The 22,590-nt window shown below is 34.3% G+C and overlaps 1 protein-coding gene across 2 annotated transcripts; it reads left to right on the top strand.

Annotated features, from left to right (window-relative positions):
- Window positions 1-1,516: 1,516 nt before the first annotated feature.
- On the top strand, window positions 1,517-21,665 carry LOC148610450 (excitatory amino acid transporter 1-like). Of its 2 annotated transcripts, XM_088543344.1 has the most exons (11): window positions 1,517-1,905; window positions 3,028-3,102; window positions 4,717-4,839; window positions 6,732-6,810; window positions 10,491-10,533; window positions 11,573-11,699; window positions 13,230-13,356; window positions 14,863-15,096; window positions 16,352-16,546; window positions 17,717-17,851; window positions 18,298-21,665. In XM_088543344.1, the coding sequence occupies exons 1-11, from the start codon at window positions 1,761-1,763 to the stop codon at window positions 18,491-18,493; spliced, it is 1,479 nt and encodes a 492-aa protein (XP_088399470.1). In that variant the 5' UTR covers window positions 1,517-1,760; the 3' UTR covers window positions 18,494-21,665. The 2 variants fall into 2 exon arrangements, with proteins under 2 accessions (XP_088399470.1, XP_088399471.1); XM_088543345.1 differs by lacking the exons at window positions 1,517-1,905; window positions 3,028-3,102 and adding an exon at window positions 3,443-3,647.
- The last annotated feature ends 925 nt before the right edge of the window (window positions 21,666-22,590 follow it).

Raw genomic sequence — 22,590 nt, 5'->3', positions numbered from 1 at the left:
CCCATAAAACTTAATTACAAAAATAAAAACATGTAGCCTTTTTTTTTTTTTTTTTTTTTTTTTTTTGGCATATATCACATTTTTCAGATTTTGCATGAATCTTACAAAGACAGCTACTTAACTTTTTGGTTCCTCAGACATTATCCTTTAATATAAACAGATGAGATAGATGGTACTTACTTAAAAAAAAAGGTAGAAATATAATTAAAAATAAGGGCAATATTAGGATTTTTGCCTAAAAATTTGGGGAAAAAGGAGGAGGAATATTAATGAACAGTTGAAAGCCCGCCATTTGTTTCTATTAAAACTGTCATTAAACTATTTTAGTCATGCAAAGTCTGAACAACATCATGAATTTTGAAATTCTTGTACTAAAAAGGAAATGAAATTAAACCTATTTGCGCAATCAAATGTATGTACAGCCAATGTACATATATATTACCAAAATTTCCTTTTATTGTAGTAAAATTTGTTATTTAGTGATTATAACAGACTAAGTTTTGTTAATTTCGTTAAAAATTGTGGCAAAAATTTTAAAATGAGTAAACAATAGTATGGAACCCCTTTTTTCTGCAACTAAACTCATTTATAGAACCTGCATGTGGACCCGCCCTAATAATTAGAAGCCGTAAAGGGCACGAAAATCATGTTTATTTTTGGTTTGTGCTTGTATACTATAAACGTCTCTGTTTACCAACGGCATGTTAAATCATCAAGCTACAGGTCACTTGTTAATGTAAATAAGCGGTTAGAATGAAATAAATATATATCATTAAAGTGAAGAATCGGGCACAGGTTCATCAATTCATCGTGTGTTGAGTTATACATGTACACCCAGTTATATAAATTATGCTAAAAAGGATAGATAAAATAGTGGGTAGATAAGAAAATGTTATACATGAAGCTGATCAAAAGAGTTCCTATGCAGGGGCGGATCCAAACATTTTGAAAAATAGGGGTTCAAGCCACGGGGTGCATGCCAACCACCTGCTACCCTCTGGATCCGACACTGCAATGTGATATGATACAATTTATCTTATTTTTATCTATAAGACTGTTTTTAACGACAACGTTATAGGTGTTTTCTCACCTGTCGCATCGCAGCATTAGCTCTTTGTTAACCAACCTCTTGTGTTTGTTTGTTTTTTTTTATGATGCATTTTTTGTACTTCGTGCGGTATTTTTGGGTCTAGAACAACATTCAAAACAAATTCTAAAATATTAGATTATATAAACTTAAGATATGAAGAAAGTTTATTTTCATGATAAATTTCATCAAAGAACTACATGTAAGAGCACGAATCAGGTATACGTATACTTTAAGTATACATGAATGTACATGTACATGAGAAAATTACTTCTATCTGTCAGTTCAACCTGGTCTTTCAGAGAATTATTTTCTTTTGTATTTCTGACCAATTAAAAATAAGCTGTAACTATAAATTCTTGTTCAAAAAAGTTTGTTTCGTTATTATGCCTTATTCTTAAGTGAAGCTGTATGATTATATATTATAGTTTAACGCAGTACAATGGACTTTCTTGTCATTCATGCTTTTCAATTTCAAAAGTGGAAATGACATTTGATGCGATTGAAGAGTGTATTCGGTTGTACAAATTAGTAACTTCCGAACCATACAAAATTGAAGTGGTTATCTCCATTCAATCTCGCTCATCAAACGTATTAAGAATGAAGATATTATATTACTTGACATACTCATAGCACACGTGTAGCCTTGAACCGCAACGGAGCGTCAACGAAAATGGGGTTTTCAAAGCAAAAATGTTTGGACTTTCTCTGGACAAATATGTTGGTGCTTCTGACTCTGGTTGGTGCTGGTGCTGGATTTATCATCGGTGTGATTGCCCGGAATAATGACCCGACGGATAGCGCTTTGATGTGGATAGGTAAGGCATTTTTAAAGTTTGTTTTCTTCATAATGTGTCTTTGTGTTTTGTATTAAACGGTGCTGAATATACAGGGGAGAATCCTGTACTTTATTAAGGGGATCCAATCTAGGTATTTATAAGGAGGAGACCCGGCATACCAAAAGCTCATTCTTTCCCGAAATTGCAAAAAATAACATAGTTTTCCAACTAAAGAAGGGGTCTAGCAGCTGAAACACACTGAACCCGCTGCTGATATGTTTATATCCCCATTGTGTGAACGACAGTAAAAGTTAAAGAACAGTGTCAATGTGTCCTATAATACCACATGTGTTCCTGATATGACTTAACAAATTTTATTGTATTCATAAAACAATAAAAACTGTTTTTATCGTGACTATTTTTATTGGTTAATATAGTCTAAATTTCGGTTTGACTAAAGGAATCATATTTGACGTCAATGTTTAAAGTGCACGGAGCGACTTATTTGTATCGCATATTCTATTTATTGTATGCTGTAGATGTAGATAATTTATGCTGATTTAAAGAAGTATTTACTAAACATGAAATATACATATAAACAAGTTTTTATCATGTACAATCCGCCCGAATGAAGCGAGAACTTCTTCCTTTATGCACAAACTGCAATCCAGACTCTCACCTGTTTAAGTAAATGTTATGTCGTGTATTCCAGAATTTGTTTTTGCAATACAAGCTCTACTTTGTTGATTCTCTTTACGCAATCATATTATTTTGTAAAATTTTACGCGACGTGGATGGACCGCTACATTGTATCAGCACCTTAAAAGTTCCACAACAAACAAAAAGATTAAGGACTTCCTAATTTGGACTGGTCGATCATAAATAAAAAGTATATAAAGATTTTTTCATGTTTAGTTTTGTTTTTGATTTCGTTATTTTACCAATTTATCAAGCATTCATTTAACCAACTTTGATACAATTTACGTCTCACGGTTCATTAAGCGTAAAATACAACGAATTCTATTGTGTTTCTATTACATGTACTTAGTAAATAAAAAGATATTTATTCCGTAAAAAAAAACGCCAATTCCTTTATTTTTTTTTAAGTCCACGCTTGATACGGATAGAGTGTAAAATTTTACTTTATATGCATTTTTACAGGTATACTTGGTGAAATTTACCTGAACATGCTTAAAATGATGATTGTTCCTTTGATCGTGGCATCAGTCATTACAGGTAACTTAACACCAGGACATGGTCATGTGCACAGATCTAGAAATTTTGAAAAATAGGGGGATTCCAAGGTATTCTTTTTGCTAATTTTTGCATGATATCACATGTAACATAGTTGTTTTACAAAGCAGTTAGTGTCTTGATGAATCCCCTGGTTCCGTCATTGGAACTGATAACTAGTACTTTAATTTCCCGACGCAGTTGTCGTCCATCCCCTATGTAGAACTACTAAACGCGCCTTTAGCACTACATATATTATTGGGTCGTCGGCAAAAACAGTAATGATTGACAGTAAGGTGTAGGTACATGGGCGGGATTTTAGATCTAAAAATTGTCTCCGACTGTGTTGCACTAAGACTTTGAAAAAAGTAGTCACTTGTTCTCCGCCAAGCATGCGGATTATGTGAAATACATGTTTAGTTCGAAGTAAACGTAACTTGTCTTAAAATGAAATTACTTTTTTTTTGCGGAGTATTTGTTCCAAAAAAAACCATTCAACAATAGTCAAACCAAGCTCAAGCTAGCGAACAGTGGGCCAGATAGTCAAGGTCAGTTCGATTATTTTTCTAAAAAGACATTAAGTGTTCAGGTCTCTTTTATTTGCAGTACTCCATAAAAAAATGTAAATTTTAAATAATTTTAAGACAATAGTGAGCGTTTATGAGAATTAATCATATCGTTATGAAAAAAATGAATAATACAGATTACTCAGTCGGACTCCCTTCACACAAGTTTTAATGCATTTTGTACCCGTGTAAACCCAAAACCTGTATCAACTTTCCGAACGGGTGTGGTTTAGACAAGGTTTCACTATACATGCTTTGGACTACATAGAAAACCTATTTTTTTCTAGGCACTGTAACATTGTATAATGCAGTGAAACATGTCTTCACCGCACCGTATTCGAACTGTACAATTTGTACTTTTAGACAGGTTTTCGGTTTGCTTAGGTTCAACTTACATTGTAACATGATACGAAGGGATGAAAAATTTGTCTGGTATGGACAGGTTTTTTTTTTTTTTTTTTTTATTTTTTTTATTTATTTTTTTTTTTTTAGAGTCTTCTTTGTACTGGGACACTCCTTGAAACGTTCACGTTTTCCCATTTTAGCGTTCGTGCATCGTATATCGTTGAACTTCGTTTACACATCCTTTTGCGTTCGGTTAAACGCACAGTGAACGCATGACAGAAGCGTTCGTTTATTTTTGTACTTTGATTATTTCCTTGACTCAACAGTTCTTTATATATTTTTTGTTATTATTAATTTATATAATTTCATTAATTTTATTTTGTATTTTTTTTCTTTCTTCATTATTTGTTAATATTATTATTTTTCATCGTTCATATTTCGTGCGTATAAACGCACGTTATGAGCGTTCGTTTAAATGTACGAGAGAAGCGTTCGTTTATCGTGCGTTTGGTGAGCGTTTGGCGTGTGTTTGGATATCGTGCGTGTGCGAAACTTAAACGTCTCAAGGAGTGTATCACTATATAATAAATATACATGTAATAAATTACGTGACTGCGTGTATTTTTGTATCCAGGTAAGCGATCATGGCCCACTGGAGCCTCTTGTTTTGCTTTGTACTATTAATATATTCAAAACGTCTTTTTAGGCACTGCAACAATGGACCCCAAGTCTAATGGGAGAATAAGCCTGGTCAGTTTGGGTTATATCATGACTACAAACTTTATTGGATGTTTGCTGGGCAGTTTACTGTGTGTAATCATTCGTCCAGGTGGGACATTAAAATAATTTTACCTAAAGGTCATGCAAAGGGTAATACGTCAATATTTTAGTCAAACTTCATAATGATCAATCTCTAATATTTATAGAGTTGTCGATCCTTGCACTACTCTCGATTGAGAATGAGTGCAAGGATCGATAACTCCGTCTGTTATTCAGCACGAGTATTCTGTTGGTCTCAGTCTTGTATTCCTTGTCCCATAGGCTTCTATAGTATACCTTAAATTTTCATGATTTTTAAAAAAGATACTCAAGGAGTTTCAATCTAACTTTTAACCATGTTTTTCAATTAAGGAAATGTAAAAAAATAATTTATAGGTCCATTTTAGAAAAAAGAAAAGGCACGACTTTGGTACACTAGGACAGGTCAAACTAAAAATAGACTTTTTCTACTTTCACTTTTATTTTGAGTTCATAAAATAGACCCCTTTTCTGAGGCATAATTTTTCATAAAAATGCTATTTGTCCTCAAAAACAAGTTTTTTGTGTCATTTGATATTTACCCTGTACTTTTGATGAAAAATGATAGCTATTTGCCAAGAAACAAAAACAGGAAAAGGCAAAAAGGAAGCGCATTATATTTTTTAGCCTCCATGTTTTGATGATACCTGTTGGAGAGATTGAGAGTGAGTGCAAGAATCGACAATTCTGTATCATGTATGTGAAGTTGTGAGTACGTGCAAGGATGAAAGATTGCTAAGTAATATTGAAGCATATAGCATTTATTAGTAATTTAACAATTTTAACAATTTATGATGGAGGTTTGGGAAATGAATGGAGATATAGTTATCTGTTGTAGACAACTGCTAAAATATTTTCGATATACGTTGTACTACAACTTAAATATCGACTAGTATGCTACATACATGTATATGATCCTTTGTTAGCCTTACTCTTAACGTTCATTGTATCTTTAACAACAGCGTTATTTAAAAAAAAAATAATGCCAATTTGATTTTTTGAAATGCTAAGTTGATTTTTTTACTTATCATCTTTTTTTTTGTTTTTTTTTGTTTTTTTTGGTTTTTTTTGTATGATTCTTAGATAAAAATATATCTCGAATCTGCCTAATAAATCTTCTGTTTTCTTGTGTTTCCTTGCACCCATCTGTTTTTTTTTCTGTTTTTTTTTTTGGGGGGGGGGAGAGGGCAGGTTGGTATTTTCTTGCACCCAACTTCTGTTTCTTGTGTTTCATTGCACCAATCTCCTGTTTTCTTGTGTTTTCTTGCATGAATCTTCTGTTATCTTGTGTTTCCTTGTAACCGTCTTCTAACTTCTGTTGTGTTATGTTTTCTTGCACGCAACTTCTGTTTTCTTGTGTTTTCTTCCTCAAATCGTCTGTTGTCTTGTGTTGTTTCTTTGCATCCATCTTCTATTGTTTTTTTTTTTTGTTTTTTTGTTTTTTGTTTTGTATTTTCTTCCACACAAGTTATGTTTTCTTGTGTTCCCTTGCACCCATCTTCTGTTTTCTTGTGTTTCATTCCACCCATCTTTTCTTTTCATGTGTTTAATTTACTCATCTAATGTTTACTTATGTTTCCTTGCATCCAACGTCTGTTTACTTGTGCATACAACTTTTTTTTTACCTGCATAAACCAAAGAATGATTAAAGAATTACACAAGACGCAGTTGAAGCCGAATCACTGCATATGAAATATTATAACTCGAGATCTTTGGTTATTTTTTCCATATTTGAGTTGTGTTGCAGTTACATGTAATTCAGCCAATCTATTCGTTCAACAAAAAAAAAAAAAAAAAAAAAAAAAAAAAAAAAAAAAAAAAAAAAAAAAAAAAAACTACCGAAAACGGCAAATAAACGCAATAATCATTGGGAATATATGAAATAGACACCTATTTAATATCAACAGTTTACTTTCCTTTTAGGTGAAATTGCAAAATCGGATGTTAATAATCTAAAAGGAGTTACCTTGGAAACAGAAGATATCTTCGCTGATTTGCTAAGGTAAAGTGGATCGTATGAAATCTGATTTGTTCAACGTGTTTTCCTTTCCTCTTTCATTTACCCTGGACTTGACTTTTTATGAGCAACTCGGTGGGTGTTTCTTCAAAAGCAAAGGATGTTTACCCTACTGAAGCACCTGGTCCATGCTCCAAGTTTTTAGTGGAGTCCGAGTTGCTCATTTGCTTTTGTTACTTGTATGTATGATTTTAGTTACTTAATGTTCTTTCTTGTGTATGTCTGTTTTCCATGTCTGGTCTTCGTCCCTGGATTATATTCTTTTGATTATCGCTATAAAATTGGTTCCCTTGATTACTCTTCCATGTCTGGTCTTTGTCCCTGGATTACATTCTTTTGATTATCGCTATAACCTTAGTTCCCTTGATTACTCTTCCATGTCTGGTCTTTGTCCCTGGATTACATTCTTTTGATTATATCTATAACATTGGTTCCCTTGATTACTCTTCCATGTCTGGTCTTTGTCCCTGGATTACATTATTTTGATTATCGCTATAACCTTAGTTCCCTTGATTATTATTTTGCCATTATGTTGCTGTTTTCCTGCAAGAAGTCTGTGAGTGCAACATACAAAACTGTAATTTTACTCATATAGATACATATTTGTATGTTAGAATTTTGCCTTCAGCAAAGCGCCGAACGTACATGTATAGTGTATAAATCTAACGTTCGAACTTTCTCTGAAAACGTGCATTGGCAGTGGGCGTGGAGAAATTCACGACTTTCGAAACTGAAAATAAATCCAGAAATAAAGGAGATTGTTTACATTCGTATTTTTTATTTTCATGCAAGTCCATTTTCAAGTTATTGAAAATCCCATTTTCCAATTTTAGTTTCGTTTGCAGATACATGTACCGGAAATGGAAATAATGAATGTGTCAAAGAGACAATAACCCCATCGGGATGAAAATGTATTAAATTGTTTCAAAATTTAAAGAACACCGACGCTTGAAATCCGATTAATGATTTGTTAATTTGTCTAGTGCCTGATGTATATTTTTGCCAATTGTTTTTTGTGTGTAACCAAATACGGTATATTTAAAAACCACTTCCGAGTTCTTTTTAAGGACTCCAAGTTCAATTGCCAACCGGGTGTCAAGCACGAGGAGTCAAGAGAGCTTTTTGAAATTTAATGAGCCATTTGTAATGTTTCCTGTTTAAAAACGCTGGAAGTTAAGGCTTAAATACTTTATCAATTACTTCTTCCCTTAATTCATCACAGAACAAACAAATGGACAGTGGACAGATTCCTATATTAAGAACCGTAAAAATAAATGAACAAACAAATAAATAAATAAACAAACAAACAAACAAATCCTGTCTACACCAGGCACTTCTTAAATCTTTTCATGTCTGTTTTAAATGTATTTTTGAACTTGATCAAACCGGACAAAATAGGATTACGCTGAATATGAAAGTAGGTTGACTAGGAACAGTGAAGAATACAGGGGGTGGGTCTAGATACCCCCACCAAGCCTTTGTTTCTGGGGATGCAGGGTTTCCATCCCCCACCAACACTTTGTTAGAAATTCTGTTAAATGTCTGAAGTTTAGCATAAATGATCAAATAATAGCCCGCAACTTCATTTTCTATAACCCTTCTGAAACACACCCACCCCCCCCCATTTTAAAAATATTTTTATTCTCTGAGAGGTACATGTACATGTAGACTCACTACATCTAACTATTGGAAATAATTAAGCAGCCAAATAAAAAAAAATATACATGTAATCTGAAAAACAGATATATTTGTACATAAGTTTGTTTATTTCTTAGCCTTCATTTATTTACTGTCATATCGTCAGATTTAGTATTAAGTAGCACCCCCAGCTAAGAATCATGCAAAATGTGATTCATGGGTAAAAAGCCTACATATTTTATTTTTGATATTTTGTTTGAATTGCCGTAGTAAACAGAAAAAAAAATTATAGAATGAACTGTAAATTTCGAATTAGGGGAGATAACTCTGTTAATGACACTCCGATACAGTGTTTTTTTTTTTGTTCGAACGCCACTAAGTTATCAGTATTTGTCTAATTGGGAAACAGAATGGCCATTAGGTGACTTGCATTTCCATGGAAGAACGTCTTTAAGGTCGAAGAGTAAAAAGCGAAACTATACCGACTGCTGGTACTTACTTAAAACATGCTATCTTTTACCACCGGTCTATATAAATAATGTGCATTAGTAGTAACTATGAAAATAAACTGGAGTAAAGGAGGTAGACCTACGGTAAGGGACATTACTCTTGAAATCAATGACATGTTTGTATCATATGCTATTTCCCCAAAGTCTATCAAGCTTTCATTTGACACAGAATGAAATCAATCCAAATTACTTTAATGCTTACATGACATTGATGTGAAATGCTGAATACAAACGTTCCAATGATTTGTAAGGGTTATGTCCCTTACCCTAGGTCTACCTTCTTAAGCAAACCTATTTGACTCGACAATAAAGTTTTTTATTTGTACACGTGTATAATCAAGGTAATGTTGATATTGTTTAGTTATGGGGAAAATGGGATGCGCGATTCTAATATTTGCACATGTGTATCAGCAAGAACGTGTAAATGTACATGTGTGTATGTTTTAGTCTTGGCTTACGTTTATTACTAGAAATAATATTTCATACAATGTAACAATGCTGAAAATTACACTTTTGCTGTGGTTATTAACATTATATATTCTGTAACTAAAAGAAGAAATTGTTATATGTTTGCAGCCGTCTTATATTCTGGATACTTTCTTATGAATTTTCTCAAGAATTTCGAGTTCTTGATTTCAGTGTGATTTTTTTTTAATCTTTGACGAAGTGCTAAGCATGGGGTAGACTTAAGGAATATTATTTCTACATTTTTATCACAGTTAGTTGATACACGGTGTCTCCTACAATGTAACTGTGGAATTGCTCTAATGATCCGGTATTCATCTGTAATTCCCGCTAGACTGAAATTCTGATTAAGTACTATTTAATGTACCGGTTGCTGACCCTTCAAAAACGGTGTACAATTTAAGTTACAGTGCAACTTTTGAACTGGGGTTCAGATTTAAGTGTGACAGGGAAGTTTTGAAAAGGTGAATACACCCTCCGCACAGGATATTAATTAAGGTCCATCCATTGAAAATTAATTACTTGCGGAGCCCGACAAATTTTATACTGACATTTTCTTTACATAAATGTAGTGTCTAGGAGATTGAAATATCGAATCTTGTTTGAAAAAGAAAAAACAAAACATAAAAAAGACAAAGATAAAGGTCTTAAAGTTTTCATAAAGTGGAAATAAATAAGCACAAGGCAATTTCCGGAATGGCACACACATGCTGCATAAAAAGTAACTTTGGACTTTGTCCCTGGATTGCATTCTATTGACTTCCGCTTAAATCTTGGTTCCCTTGATTACTCTTAAAATTTTATTTTCTCAATGAAATAATTTCAAAGAGACTACAATATTCTAAATTCGTCCGCCGATATTCCTCCACAGTTTTCACTTCTCTATATCTTAATACACGTATCGTTTTGACCCCCAGAAAAGTCAAACACTCTTTTCCTTTCCAGAACAGGCCTAGGACAAATGCACGACACCGCCTATGATGAAAGTGATTAGCCCTTTATAAGTTGCCATAGTACAGTATAATAATTTAACAAAAAAATGTTCTTTTACAGAAACATATTTCCTGCTAATTTGGTGTCTGCGACATTTCAGAAGGTAAAAATGTAAGGTATAGAATAAAAAGGTGTTATAGTAAAGCTGTCGACATTTTCCTATATTTTTTTTTTCATTTTACAACACTCTACAAACCTAAGGCGACTAGGGTACGGTTGAAAACGAGGTGTGATTATTTTGCAAGTCTTTGCACGAATCTATCTCATATAATAATGTATCAAATCGAGGCTACACAATGACAAGGCCATGGGTAGGGTTCCGGGTTTTGGAATCTCCATTCTGTCATTAAGTTTTGTTATTTTTTGTGCAAAGTGTGGTTGGGCTACAAATTGTAGCCTAGAACCCCCTGTTTATAAAAATGGATTAGCACCTACATACATTGTAAGAATAGTTTTATCAAATGTGGGCCATATTCAGATCAGCTGTCTTTGTTTACACATTTATGCCTCCATTCAATGAATGGATGGTACATGTGTATATTGGAATCATCTTGTCCGTTCATCTAGCTGCCCGTCCGTCCGAAATTCGTCGGAATTATTTCGGCGCCAAATGGGTCGGATTGATTTTAAATTTGGTATCTGGCTTTCTACTTGTTCATTTATATAATCAAGGTATTGTTGGAATTGCTTAGTTATGGAAAAAAGGGAAAGCGCGATTCAAATATTTGTGTATCAGCAAATATCTATAGATCTTTAGATGGGACATACATTGTAAGCGATTTCGAATGCATTCCAATATTAGAGCACTGAATGTCTTTTGAAGGGATACCTATATCATGTTTTCACATTTGGTTAAAATGATAGGGGCAGTTAAGGAGATAGACGTAGGGTAAGGACCATAATTCTTGAAATCAGTAATATGTTTGTATCGTATTCAATTTCACTAAAGCCTATCAAGCTTTCATTTAAAACAGAATGAAATCAGCCCAAGATACTTTGATCATGTTGATGCTTCCATGGAATTGATTTAAAATACTGAATACAAACGTTCCTATGATTGTTAGAGTTGCGTCCCTTACTCTAGGTCTACCTCTTTACAAGATCGATCTTACGAGTTCCCTTCTACTGTTTTATCTCCACAGACACAGACAGCATACACAACAGAAATGCGAACCTTCAACACGACTCAGAATGGAACGATTGTTGAAGTTTCCAAATCCGTTATCACCGGTAAAAATTTATCAACGGCTTCAAGCACAAACATTTTAGGTAAATGACACACATTTTTCTTATTTCATTTCTATTTTTTAGAAATTTTTGGAAATTGTATGTGCTTAGAAAACATCCAATTTATAGGTCTTTTTATGGTTAGTTTATTAGCATGCTAAATATTCACTTCCGAGGTTTAGATTTTCCTCGCGGAAATGATATAATTGAGCAAGCGTAGAATGCTCTAAGCGTGCTCATCGACAGTCAGCACAAAAGGTATACACAGCGGTCAATCAAAGTAGTTCAGTAAATATGGGCGTGGCCTATATAGATAGAAGCTAATGATGATTGGGATATGTGGTGTGGTGTTAATAAAAAAGGATGATCAAACAGTCAGTGAATACAAGAAATTCAGGTTTGGTTTCGAAACGACCAAAATACACATATAAGCTACTCTGAAAATGCCAATATATAGATGAGGTCGTTTTGATTTAATTTTCGAGTGAATTTATCTTACGTTTGGTCAATTTTATATACACGTAGTACCAGTATAAGGAGAGCTGTGTCGAATTCGAAGTACAAAGGAAATTTTACTTGACTGTATACATGTACATATGAATTTCCCAAACTTTAGGAAATAGTTTATTTTTATAGATGTAAGATTGCAATGATTTTTTGTTTTATTTTTATTTTTGTTTTTGTTTTTTCTTCTTTGTTAGTGTTTGTTTTCATTACTGGGGGCTCCCAGCAACCTGAATCGCTGACGTGATTCATTTGTTGCCTTTCAAGGACGAAAAGAAGTCGTTTTCCTTTCCATTATGGTTTTCTATGCATTGGCTAAAAACTGCAAAAACGTCATCTCTTGCCTTTCAAGGGAAATAAGTAAAAGGAAGTTGTCCTACATCTTCGACCTAATATATCCTTTTGTATGTCTTGGTGTGAAGATAAATTGGAATGGGTTTTCAAGATATTGGAGGAAACAGCATAAAATGTCATTTTCACGCTTCAGTTAAAGCCAAGAAAGGAGGTTATATTCATTTTACTTTATTCCTCATAGTTTTAAGATATAATACATGTTTGTACTTTAAATAAGTAGCTTTACCCAAATGTTCTATAAGGCACCAAACATTTGATTTTCGCGGGAGGGAGGGGGGCAGTATTTTACACATGGCCAGCATGATTAATCATTTTTGTCTTTTTTTTTCTCTCCAGTAATACGACGAATTTTTTTTTTCACATTTTACAAAAACAAACTTTTTTCTGAAAAAAAATCCATAGCCACGACGACGACGTCAAGTGATGAAAAACACGTAGATCAGAGATCACATGACCCTTTCGGTCATGTGACCTAATAAGTGGAGATTTTCCATGTTAGCACAATAACTTCAATAACACTTCCAGGAATATTCATGAAACTAATGAGAAGTGTTTGCTTCTGTTACATGTAATACAAGCTACATGTTCTACGCGAAACATTTTTTTTTACATACCAGACCTTTTGAATTGTACACTTTTAAACTATATTGCATGTGACCAGCAAACAAAATTGACTTCAACCTCTAACACAGATTGTACGTGCCTATTTTACAGGTATATTGATTGCTAGTGCTATTTTCGGTGTGGCCACTGCTTCAGCAAAAGAAATTGGAAAACCATTTTACAACTTTTTCTACTCTGCAACTGAAATAATCCTAAAGATTCTAGGAAAGCTGATTTGGTATGTAATATGCTTTGTGGGAAGTTAAGTACCATTCTGTGTAAGAATCAGGCAATGAGTGGCACATCATTTTTTTTCTCAATTTGGTCTTTTTTGTCTCAAAAATATTCAAATACATCTAGAAAACAACTACAAAGCTATTTAAATACAAAAAATATCAGTTTTATATATTGTAAATTTCGATATGCTCTACACGTGTTTCAAGGAGTAACCTCTCATCAGCAGCATTAAAATCAAATATGTAGGAAGATCATAATCAAAATATTAGTTGTATACAAGAAGTACTCATAACCAAATCTATCGAAAGAAGAAGCCAAATCCATCACCGAGAGGTTCTACCATATGCAATGCAAGGAATGAAGCCTCGGTGTTTTACGTATTTTTAAATTTGGAATACTCTAAGATTTTGTAAATAGGGTAGATAAAATATGATATTATTCGGGGTCAGACAAGTCGGACTACTGGGTTAAAGAATACCCTCGGGGACCTCAGGTCCACCAGCAGTGGTATCGACCCAGTGGTTCTTAAATACAAAAAATACCAGTTTTATATATTGTAAATTTCGATATGCTATACACGTGTTTCAAGGAGTAACCTCTCATCAGCAGCATTAAAATCAAATATGTAAGAAGATCATAATCAAAATATTAGTCGTATACAAGAAGTACTCAATACCAAATCTATCGAAAGAGGAAGCCAAATCCACCACCGAGAGGTTCTACCATATGCAATGCAAGGAATTGTAAAAGTCTTGACCGATTATCATGAAATTTGTAGTTTTGACTTGTTTGAGTTCTTTATTATGTTGAATCTAACTATATAATTTTGATTGTTGAATCAGTTTTTGAAAAGGGTGTCAATGAAAGTCACAAGCAGTGGGTGGCACATGACAAATTGTGTTTCAAAAACATTTCCAAAACTTTTCAATGTTTTCGATAATTTTGTTATTGGTTTGTAATGTTATTAAACTAAAAGAATAAAATAAATTAAGAAGCTCTAAAACCTCTGAAATAAAGGGAAATAACTGCTTGATTTGTCACTATTAAAGTTTGCGAGGGGTTTATAAATATATTATAAGTCAATCCACTTTTAAATACAGATTATTTCAGGTTCTCTATGACATCATCATAAATAATATTTACATTGGAACATTAAAAAATGGTGGGATCAAATTTATTGTATGCTGGCCGTATCACAAGATCTGAATGATTCAAAAATGGGCAGCTCACAAGTTGTTTCAAGTATTAGTTTAATATTTGTTTTCGACAAAAACTCGATAGATAATTCGATATGATGAATCTCGCTGTTTATTTGAACCATATTTTCAATTGGTCCGGATTCAGACGTAATGTGAAAGAAATCCACCATTTATTAATTGAATAATTTTGACAAAAATGAGTTGTTGAAGTCCAACATCTATACGAATGTATGCCCCGTTCTGTATTCTATCTCTATGGTTGTATCAAGCTGCGCTCTACGAATCTTTTATTTTGATATTTAATATAGGTTCACACCAATTGGCGTTGCCAGTTTGATTGGCAAGACAATAGGCGGGACGAAAGACCTGGAGGATGATTTCAGTCGCCTTGGGTTGTTTATTGGAACACAGATGATCGGGTTCCTTCTCGTAATGTTTCTAGCTGTCCCTCTTACTTACTTTTTTCTGATGAGGCTGAATCCGTTTAAGTTTTTGTTAACGGTCATTCATGCGTTTGTTATTGTTTTTGCCACATCTAGCACGTAAGTTTTCGTACTATGAACATTCTTATGAACGGCTCTTTTAGAAAAAAACATACAAATATCTTGAATTACACCTATAAATTATGTAACAGGAATTTGTCAAAGGCTTTAAAGATGTTTTTCCTTCAAAATTTAGCAATTTATCTAAACGCCTGAAACACAAGCAACCCCTTGCAATTCAAATACTTATACAAAACTTTGTGTCATCACTTGGGACTTGTATCACGCATGTTCATGTATGTACCAACATTTCGCTTATTTTGGAACCGCGCTTCTGTGGTTTTAGGGTAGCGTACCCGCCTTGAGTGCGGGAGTTGGATTCTATCCCCGGCCGAGTTACAAGCTGAAAGTCATTGCTTCTCCGCCAGTCAATAGAGTGACCAATGATTGGCTCGAAGTCAGAATATATGTCCGAGTGGAATGCCATTCCTACCAACGGACTATTGCTTCTATGAGCTAGCACAATAAAAATCGTTAACGTGTCGGTTTTAGTACAAAGCAGGGTATAGTGCATAAAATACCTGCCATAGGATGTTAAACCATAATCAACCAACCAACCAATCAATCAATCACCTCTTTCGGATTTCCTTTACATTATATTTATGTTGACCATGTCACCAAGCAGCTATTTAACTATAAATATTAACAATCTATTGTCTCACCTTTTTTCGGAAGTAGGCGTTAATATCTATTTCATTTGTTTCAGATTTTTTACCGCATGTACCAACAATGTCACGTTTTCAAGCATTTATACTTGCTTAAAATAATTTCCATTACAAACTGATGAGTTTCTTACCATAGATAATGTTCGTTACGAAATGAGAAATGCGAAAATTTTATCTAGACCACCCAAAACCAAAATACTCCTAGATCAAAGCTCAAATACTTTATCAAACCTGGGCCGGTTCCACACATTTGAAAAGGAGGGGTGTCAGCCGATGTTCTTAAGAAAAATTGGGTGCTAGGACTTTATTTGCCATTTTTTGGCTTAATTTACACATGAAAATGAACAATTTTCCATTTTCCAATAAAAAAGGGGGTGCCAACACGCTGTACCAACCTCTGGATCCGCCACTTCATATAAATCTTTTGCATCGAATTGCCAAAACAAAAAGGATTTTTTAAGATTAGGCATAGTAATTCTCCATCGCATGCAATATCACTCCAATAAAACATTGTGACTGTTTAGTGGCCTAAGGGAACCAATATAAAGGAACCCATCTTTTCCCGAGTAAAACACATTTTAACATTGTAGAGCCATAGCCATACCTGAATCAATACGTCAGCTCGAAGGACCAAACAAGATGGACCGACGGGTAACACGATTTGTAGTTCCATTGTGTGCCGCAATAGGGCGCTGTGGTAGTTGCATCTACATAAGTATTTCCTGCCTCTTCGTTATGCAAATCACAGACCAAACTGTAGATGTCGCTTCTGTTGTTTTAGTTATGTAAGTGGCAACTAAAGTATGTTGTGTTTTTTTCCTAGTTTAGCAAATTGCGAAATCCTTGGGGAAAAAGAGACATCGACGGGTTATAATTGAAAGGAAAGAATTCACTGCATAATGAAAAAATGTTTTAAAAAAAGACTTAGATAACCTTTTAACTTGTTATGTATGACAAGGGGCGGATCCAGACACTTTTGAAGGGAGGGGTGCCAGCCGGGGTTTCTCAGAAAAAAGGGGATTGCTAGGGCATTATTTGCCATTTCGCGTCATATTAACATATGGAGATTATCAATTTTCCAATAAAAAGTAGGGGTATCAATTCCCTGCACCCTCCACCTGTATCAGCCACTGATGACGCTCCTGTTTAGATAATTAACGATTATTCATACTATAAGTTGTTAGCTCCCAGGTGACCGTCTGTGGTTATTTAAACAATCAGCAGATTCTGTCGGAGGGTGAGGCGTTAGCTGAAACCCTATGATAGATCTACTAACTGTCTAAATAATCGTAGTCCGTAACGGAGGCTTATGCACATTTGTAACATTTTTGTACGATTTTGCATATCTTTATTATGGGGGAAATAAATTAGTTAATCGGTGATTACTAGTTAAAATCTATTTGTGTCTTGACGTCCAGGTTAAATTATTGAAATGTACACACAGGTCGGTGGCGTGATTGAACTATCTTTGTCACGACATTAAGTTCGAATTGTATGAGGAAGTGCTCACTAAGCGTGCGTCGTTCTGTTGATTGAGCAATATTAGTCATAACGTAATACCATTGGTAGATGGATTTTCCTTTTATGGTCATTTGCATATTGTTCATTCAAATAATCTCATCAATGGCGGATGAATTTTCTATATATCATTTTCATTTGGTTATTGCTACTTCGCTTATTTGAACGAATGGTTTAATCCAATCAGGAGTGGTCAACACAATGCAAAATCGTTCATTTTTTTCACGTTTAAAGTAAAAAAGATCTACAGTTCCATGGATATCTGTACGAATTATGTATGATTCTACTTTTTAATTTGTTTTGTATGACTCTACTTCTAGATATTTTATGACAATTCATATTTTTTCAACGGTCAAATCTATAGATGTTGGTATATAGAAATTTGAAATTTTTTTAATGCCGTCCGTCTTTAAATGTCCTTTGAAATCTATTTTAAGAATTTTAACCACATTCTCCTCGCTGGCTGTACCATCGGTAACAGGGGCAAGCCTGATAACCGTCATCATACTTCTCACGGCGTTAAGCATACCACCGGAAGCGGCAGCTTTGTTGTATTCGTTCGAATGGTTTTTGTAAGTAGAAAGATCTGATCAAGATGACCCCTTTTGTAGCTTTTGTTGAAGGCAAAGGAATACAGGATAGAGAAATTGGGAACAAGTTTTTATCAAAAAGTAAAAAAAAAAAAAAATGAATACAGATCTGTTCGTTTGTACAGTGTAGGTATCTTCCAGGCAACCTATAATTAAAATGTATACATGCTACGTGTACATATACATGTAGTTTGATCCTTACAACTTAATTTTAACCAACACAACCTTTTGATTGGAGTTTAAATAATTTTGTTCGTGTAAAACAAATGATATCATACATGATCACTACAAAAAATTGATATTTTTCCTGTTTCTTATTACATAAAAATTACATTATCACAATTTCCACATTAAGACTTAAATACTTTTTCCTTTCGTAATAAGAAACACTCATACAAATGAATTTTGTTTTTTTACTAACATTTTAGAGACAGGATGCGATCTATAACCAACTACAGCGTGCAGGTTGTGTGTACAGTATTCACACAGAGACTGTGTTTAAAATCACTCACTAGTGAACCGAAAGAAAAAGTGGACGACGCTGACCCGGAACCGGAAGTTAAAGATACAGAGAACGGTATTGCAATGGTTGATATACACGAGAATGAAAAGACAAAATTCTGACATTGAAAATGTATATAAAAAAACTGGTCACACGACATAAGAATGTACGGAGAAATTTTTATATGTTCATGAAATTCAGGACAGGTATACACAAAATACCTCGACACACTCGTGTCACCTCTTTGTATCTTACTGTACGTCTCAGTATTAAGACCATTTTAGGAGATGCATGTAGACCTAGGATTAGGGACATAACTCTTAGAATCAGTGATATGTTTTAATCATATTTACGTAGAGTACGTTGTTGGTGTCATTTTTGGTAACGTCGAAATCGGAAAAAAAATTGACGTCTTTTTTGTATTGCGACGTACATCGTTCTGGTTTGTTGGGGTTTAACGTCCGAGCAGCAATATTTCAGCTATATTCAGACGATGAACGTGAACTTGATGATAAAATTAACATGAAATGATGATGAAATGAAAAAGGGATGGGATACAAGGACAATGGGGTCGACAAATTTTGATTGCCACTGGAAATAGGCAGAGGTGGGTAAGGTCGGGCAATTTAGCCTCCTGTGGCGGAGCCCTATGGTTCCTACTCCGGGAGAATACCACAGTAGGGTTCTTTAACGTGCGAGGAACGTGGCATCTTTCCCAACACGGTGCACCACTATGGTTTGCAGTCAGGTTTTCGTATTATAGCCTGACAACCCTAGCATGTAATACGCCAGGGGTACCCCATTCCACCACCTGGGGCACACATCCCAGTTGCTCTGTGGGTAAAGCGCTCTAGTCCCCAACTAGGGTTCTGAGCACTATTTAGTCGCCTTTTACGACAAGCTTAGCGCTGCTGCAGGCTTATTCTTTTAACACCCGGACCTGCACGGGGCCGTACATCGTTCTGTAATCGTTACATGTAAAAAGAAGTGTGCTTGATTATTTTTTTTTAAATAACACACACGACATTATTATTTTTTTATTATTTAATTATCCGATTCGATATTTATATTTCGTACGTTTTGGTCAATTGAAATGATCAGATTAAATAGTTCGGCATCAACCATTTAAAATGATTTGAAGGACATTTTAACCTATGAGAAAAATGTTAGGGATTATGAAAACAAATTTCGTGATGCGAAAAAAAGTAAAACACCCTCACTAAAACAGAAAACCAACAAACCTACAAGCAAAAAGACAGTAGCCCCCCCCCCCCCGGAAATCATTGTGAAAGCGTAAAGTGAATATTTCCTACTTGATTTTATATCTCAAATGTAGATGTATGTTGATGTTTCCGAATAAATGTACTCGTTTCGGAATTTTATAAGGTCTGCTGCTAAATACAAAACATTGCAAAACATTTCGAGAAAACAAAACCTTGGCAAATCTCCATCTTTGAGACAATTTGAGAGCGAAATCTTCCGTTTGTATTATACGACAAAAAAAAACGTGCGGTCGTATAATGTTATGCTGCAGTCGTGGTCGTCGTCTGGGGACACTTCGTTTCCGTGCGATAACTTTAGTCGTGGTTGACGAATTGTTCTGAAATGTTGATATGATTTTACAAACAACTAAGAAGATTTCTATTTAATTTGGACTTTGTTGCGCCTGCCGCTTTTGAAAAAGGGACCAAAAAGGGTATAAATACGTATTTGATTAAAACCCATGATGATTGGTTGTTTTCTTCGAATTTAAATATTCTATTTTTAATGTGTTCTTTATTTAATTCGGCTAAAGAAATGCACAGCAGATTTTATGTGTTTTGGACAGTTTTTTAAGTTATGGGGGTCAAAGTTGAGCAACGCCTAAAAACATTTTCATAACTCTTTTTTTTTTGTCCGATTTCGAAATTTGTTATTTCATTGGATTCTTCATTGGATTCCTCATTAAGAATCCTGCCAGCATTTTACAATCAGATTTCGAATATCTCTTACGGTTTTCGAGTCATAAAGGGGTCAAAAAGGCCACGCCAGAAAAAAAATTTTTTGTTTTGTTTTTGGTCCGATTTGAAAAAAAATCCCGAAAAAATATTTTTGCAATATTTGTACAGCTTATTATATCTTATAGCTAAAATAATTGTCCTGAGGTAATTAGACGATCATGAAATACGTTGATTTTACATTTTACAATCTTTCACAAGCGAATGTGTAAGCGCGTGTCTACACATTTTAGAATAATTTGATGCAGGCACGCTGATCCCGATTTCATTGCATATAAACAGACAGGAGTGCGCGCAAGGAGGCTCTTTTCTTCCTGTTTTCTTTTCAACATTTCTTTCATTATTTTATCAGATTGGCTCAAACTCATTATTATTTTTTGTAGAATACACATGATATTCTGAATATTTATACAGTCCTTTAGGCGTGAATATACTTTGGTAAAAATACTGTTCGTTGTTATATTTTACAACCATAACCAAGAAAGTAGCCAATGGCCAACGTTGAAAAAAATAAGATTTGTGACATAATTGAAATACGGACAAAAAGGCTTTTAACAAAAATTCGTATTGAACATTTTATATATAATTTCATCGGAGTTATATTATAAAATGCCAATATAGTTAATAAAGTCCCGATTGAAAAAAGCTGTTCGCATAATTTAAAAAAAAATGTCTTAACATTTTGTCTTCAAAACGGTTTATTTCCATTTTTACTATGTCCACATCAAAGGGGAGATATTTGTGATATTGTAATACGCTTTGATCTTATCATTACGTCATGAAACATATGACATGGTCTGCAGCACAAACTGCTCTTTCCAAAAAAAGTTTGTTTTATCGAAATACGCCAAGAAGCAACTTAGATGTATTGGTGAAATGGGAAGCAAGCATTTCTTAATGTTACCCGTCCACACATGAAAATGGACGTTCTTGTGATCGAACAATGCTTTCCATCCACAATTAACGGCATTTTTCATTTATGTTTGTAATCCTAAAAAAAAAACAACCATTTTCGAACATTTTAATATCTATATTGCCTTTGATAACCGCATTCTAATAGCAATATCTCAGTTTTCGTAACCAGCCCCGGTTCAGTCGAATGTGACACCAACAACGTACGCAACATCATTCAATTTTACCAAACAGAATGAAACCAATCCAAGTTACTTTGATGCTTACATTTGATTGATGTAAAATGCTGAATACAAACGTTCCAATGATTTGCAAGAGTTATGACCCTTACCCTAGATCTACCTTCTTAAGGCATTTTTTTGTAAAAATAGATTACACAAACTTTGCCTCTTGTTTCTCTTAGAACATTATATTTAGTTAGTGCATGTTAGCACCCATAATCATATAACAAGAAAAACTGTCCATGTAAGTGAGTACTAGGGGTATTGCTATTCTAGTGATTTAGTCGGGTTTTAAGACAGATATCGATGAAATAGGCCAATGGTCAAGATATAACCGGATCGAGAAATAAAAATTCTGGTCTGTTTTGGATTCTTGATGAAAGTTGTGACTACAATATTAACGTGTTACGTGAAAGTTTACAAAGTTAAAAGAACATGAAACACCCAAAAAATTACACTTACGGAGGTAGACCTAGGGTAAGGGATACAACTCTTAGAAATTATTGTAACGTTTGTATTTAGCAAATGTAAGGGTAATCAAGGGAACCAATGTTATAGCGGTAATTAAAAGAATGTAATCCAGGGAAAAAGACCAGACACGGAAAACAGACATACACAACAAAGAACATAAATACAAAGTAACAAAAGCAAATGAGCAACTCGGACTCCACTAAAATCTGGGAGCATGGAACAGATGCACCGGTAGGGTAACCGTCCTCTGCTTTTATAGAAACACCTGCCGAGTTGCTCATAAAAAGTCAAGTCCGGGATAGACAAACGAGGAAAGGAAAACTATGACCCGTTGAATAAATCAGTTTTCATGGTGCAGATCATGCACCATAACGATCCATGAGTTCATGATGACGACCAAAACTTCTGTAGTGATGACTTCAATCTTGTAGTAACATAACCCTGTTCCAGAAGCCTATTTGTTGGAGTTCTAGCGTGATACAAAAAGTCCGCGTAGTTTCGGCAAGCTCTGGCATAACGTATGAGTTGTGAAATGAAAACTCCATACGCAGGAGCCGAAGGGATGTTGCCACCGATGAAAGGAAAGTTGACAATTAAGAATTAAAAGTCATCACGTTT

The sequence above is a fragment of the Perna viridis genome, chromosome 8 (genome assembly GCF_037379345.1).
Source record: "Perna viridis isolate PV_CMFRI_1.1 ecotype Kerala chromosome 8, ASM3737934v1, whole genome shotgun sequence".
NCBI lineage: Eukaryota > Metazoa > Mollusca > Bivalvia > Mytilida > Mytilidae > Perna > Perna viridis.
The sequence above is the reverse complement of the archived record's forward strand: the minus strand, read 5'-3'. Positions and strand labels throughout refer to the sequence as shown.

What these genes read in the sequence shown, in the direction of transcription:
- LOC148610450 (XM_088543344.1), top strand. Translation starts at nt 1,761, where the DNA reads ATGGGGTTTTCAAAGCAAAAATGTTTGGACTTTCTCTGGACAAATATG. An exon ending in TAGCGCTTTGATGTGGATAG is followed by an intron (nt 1,906 to 3,027) that starts GTAAGGCATTTT and finishes GCATTTTTACAG; the next exon opens with GTATACTTGGTGAAATTTAC. An exon ending in CGTGGCATCAGTCATTACAG is followed by an intron (nt 3,103 to 4,716) that starts GTAACTTAACAC and finishes ACGTCTTTTTAG; the next exon opens with GCACTGCAACAATGGACCCC.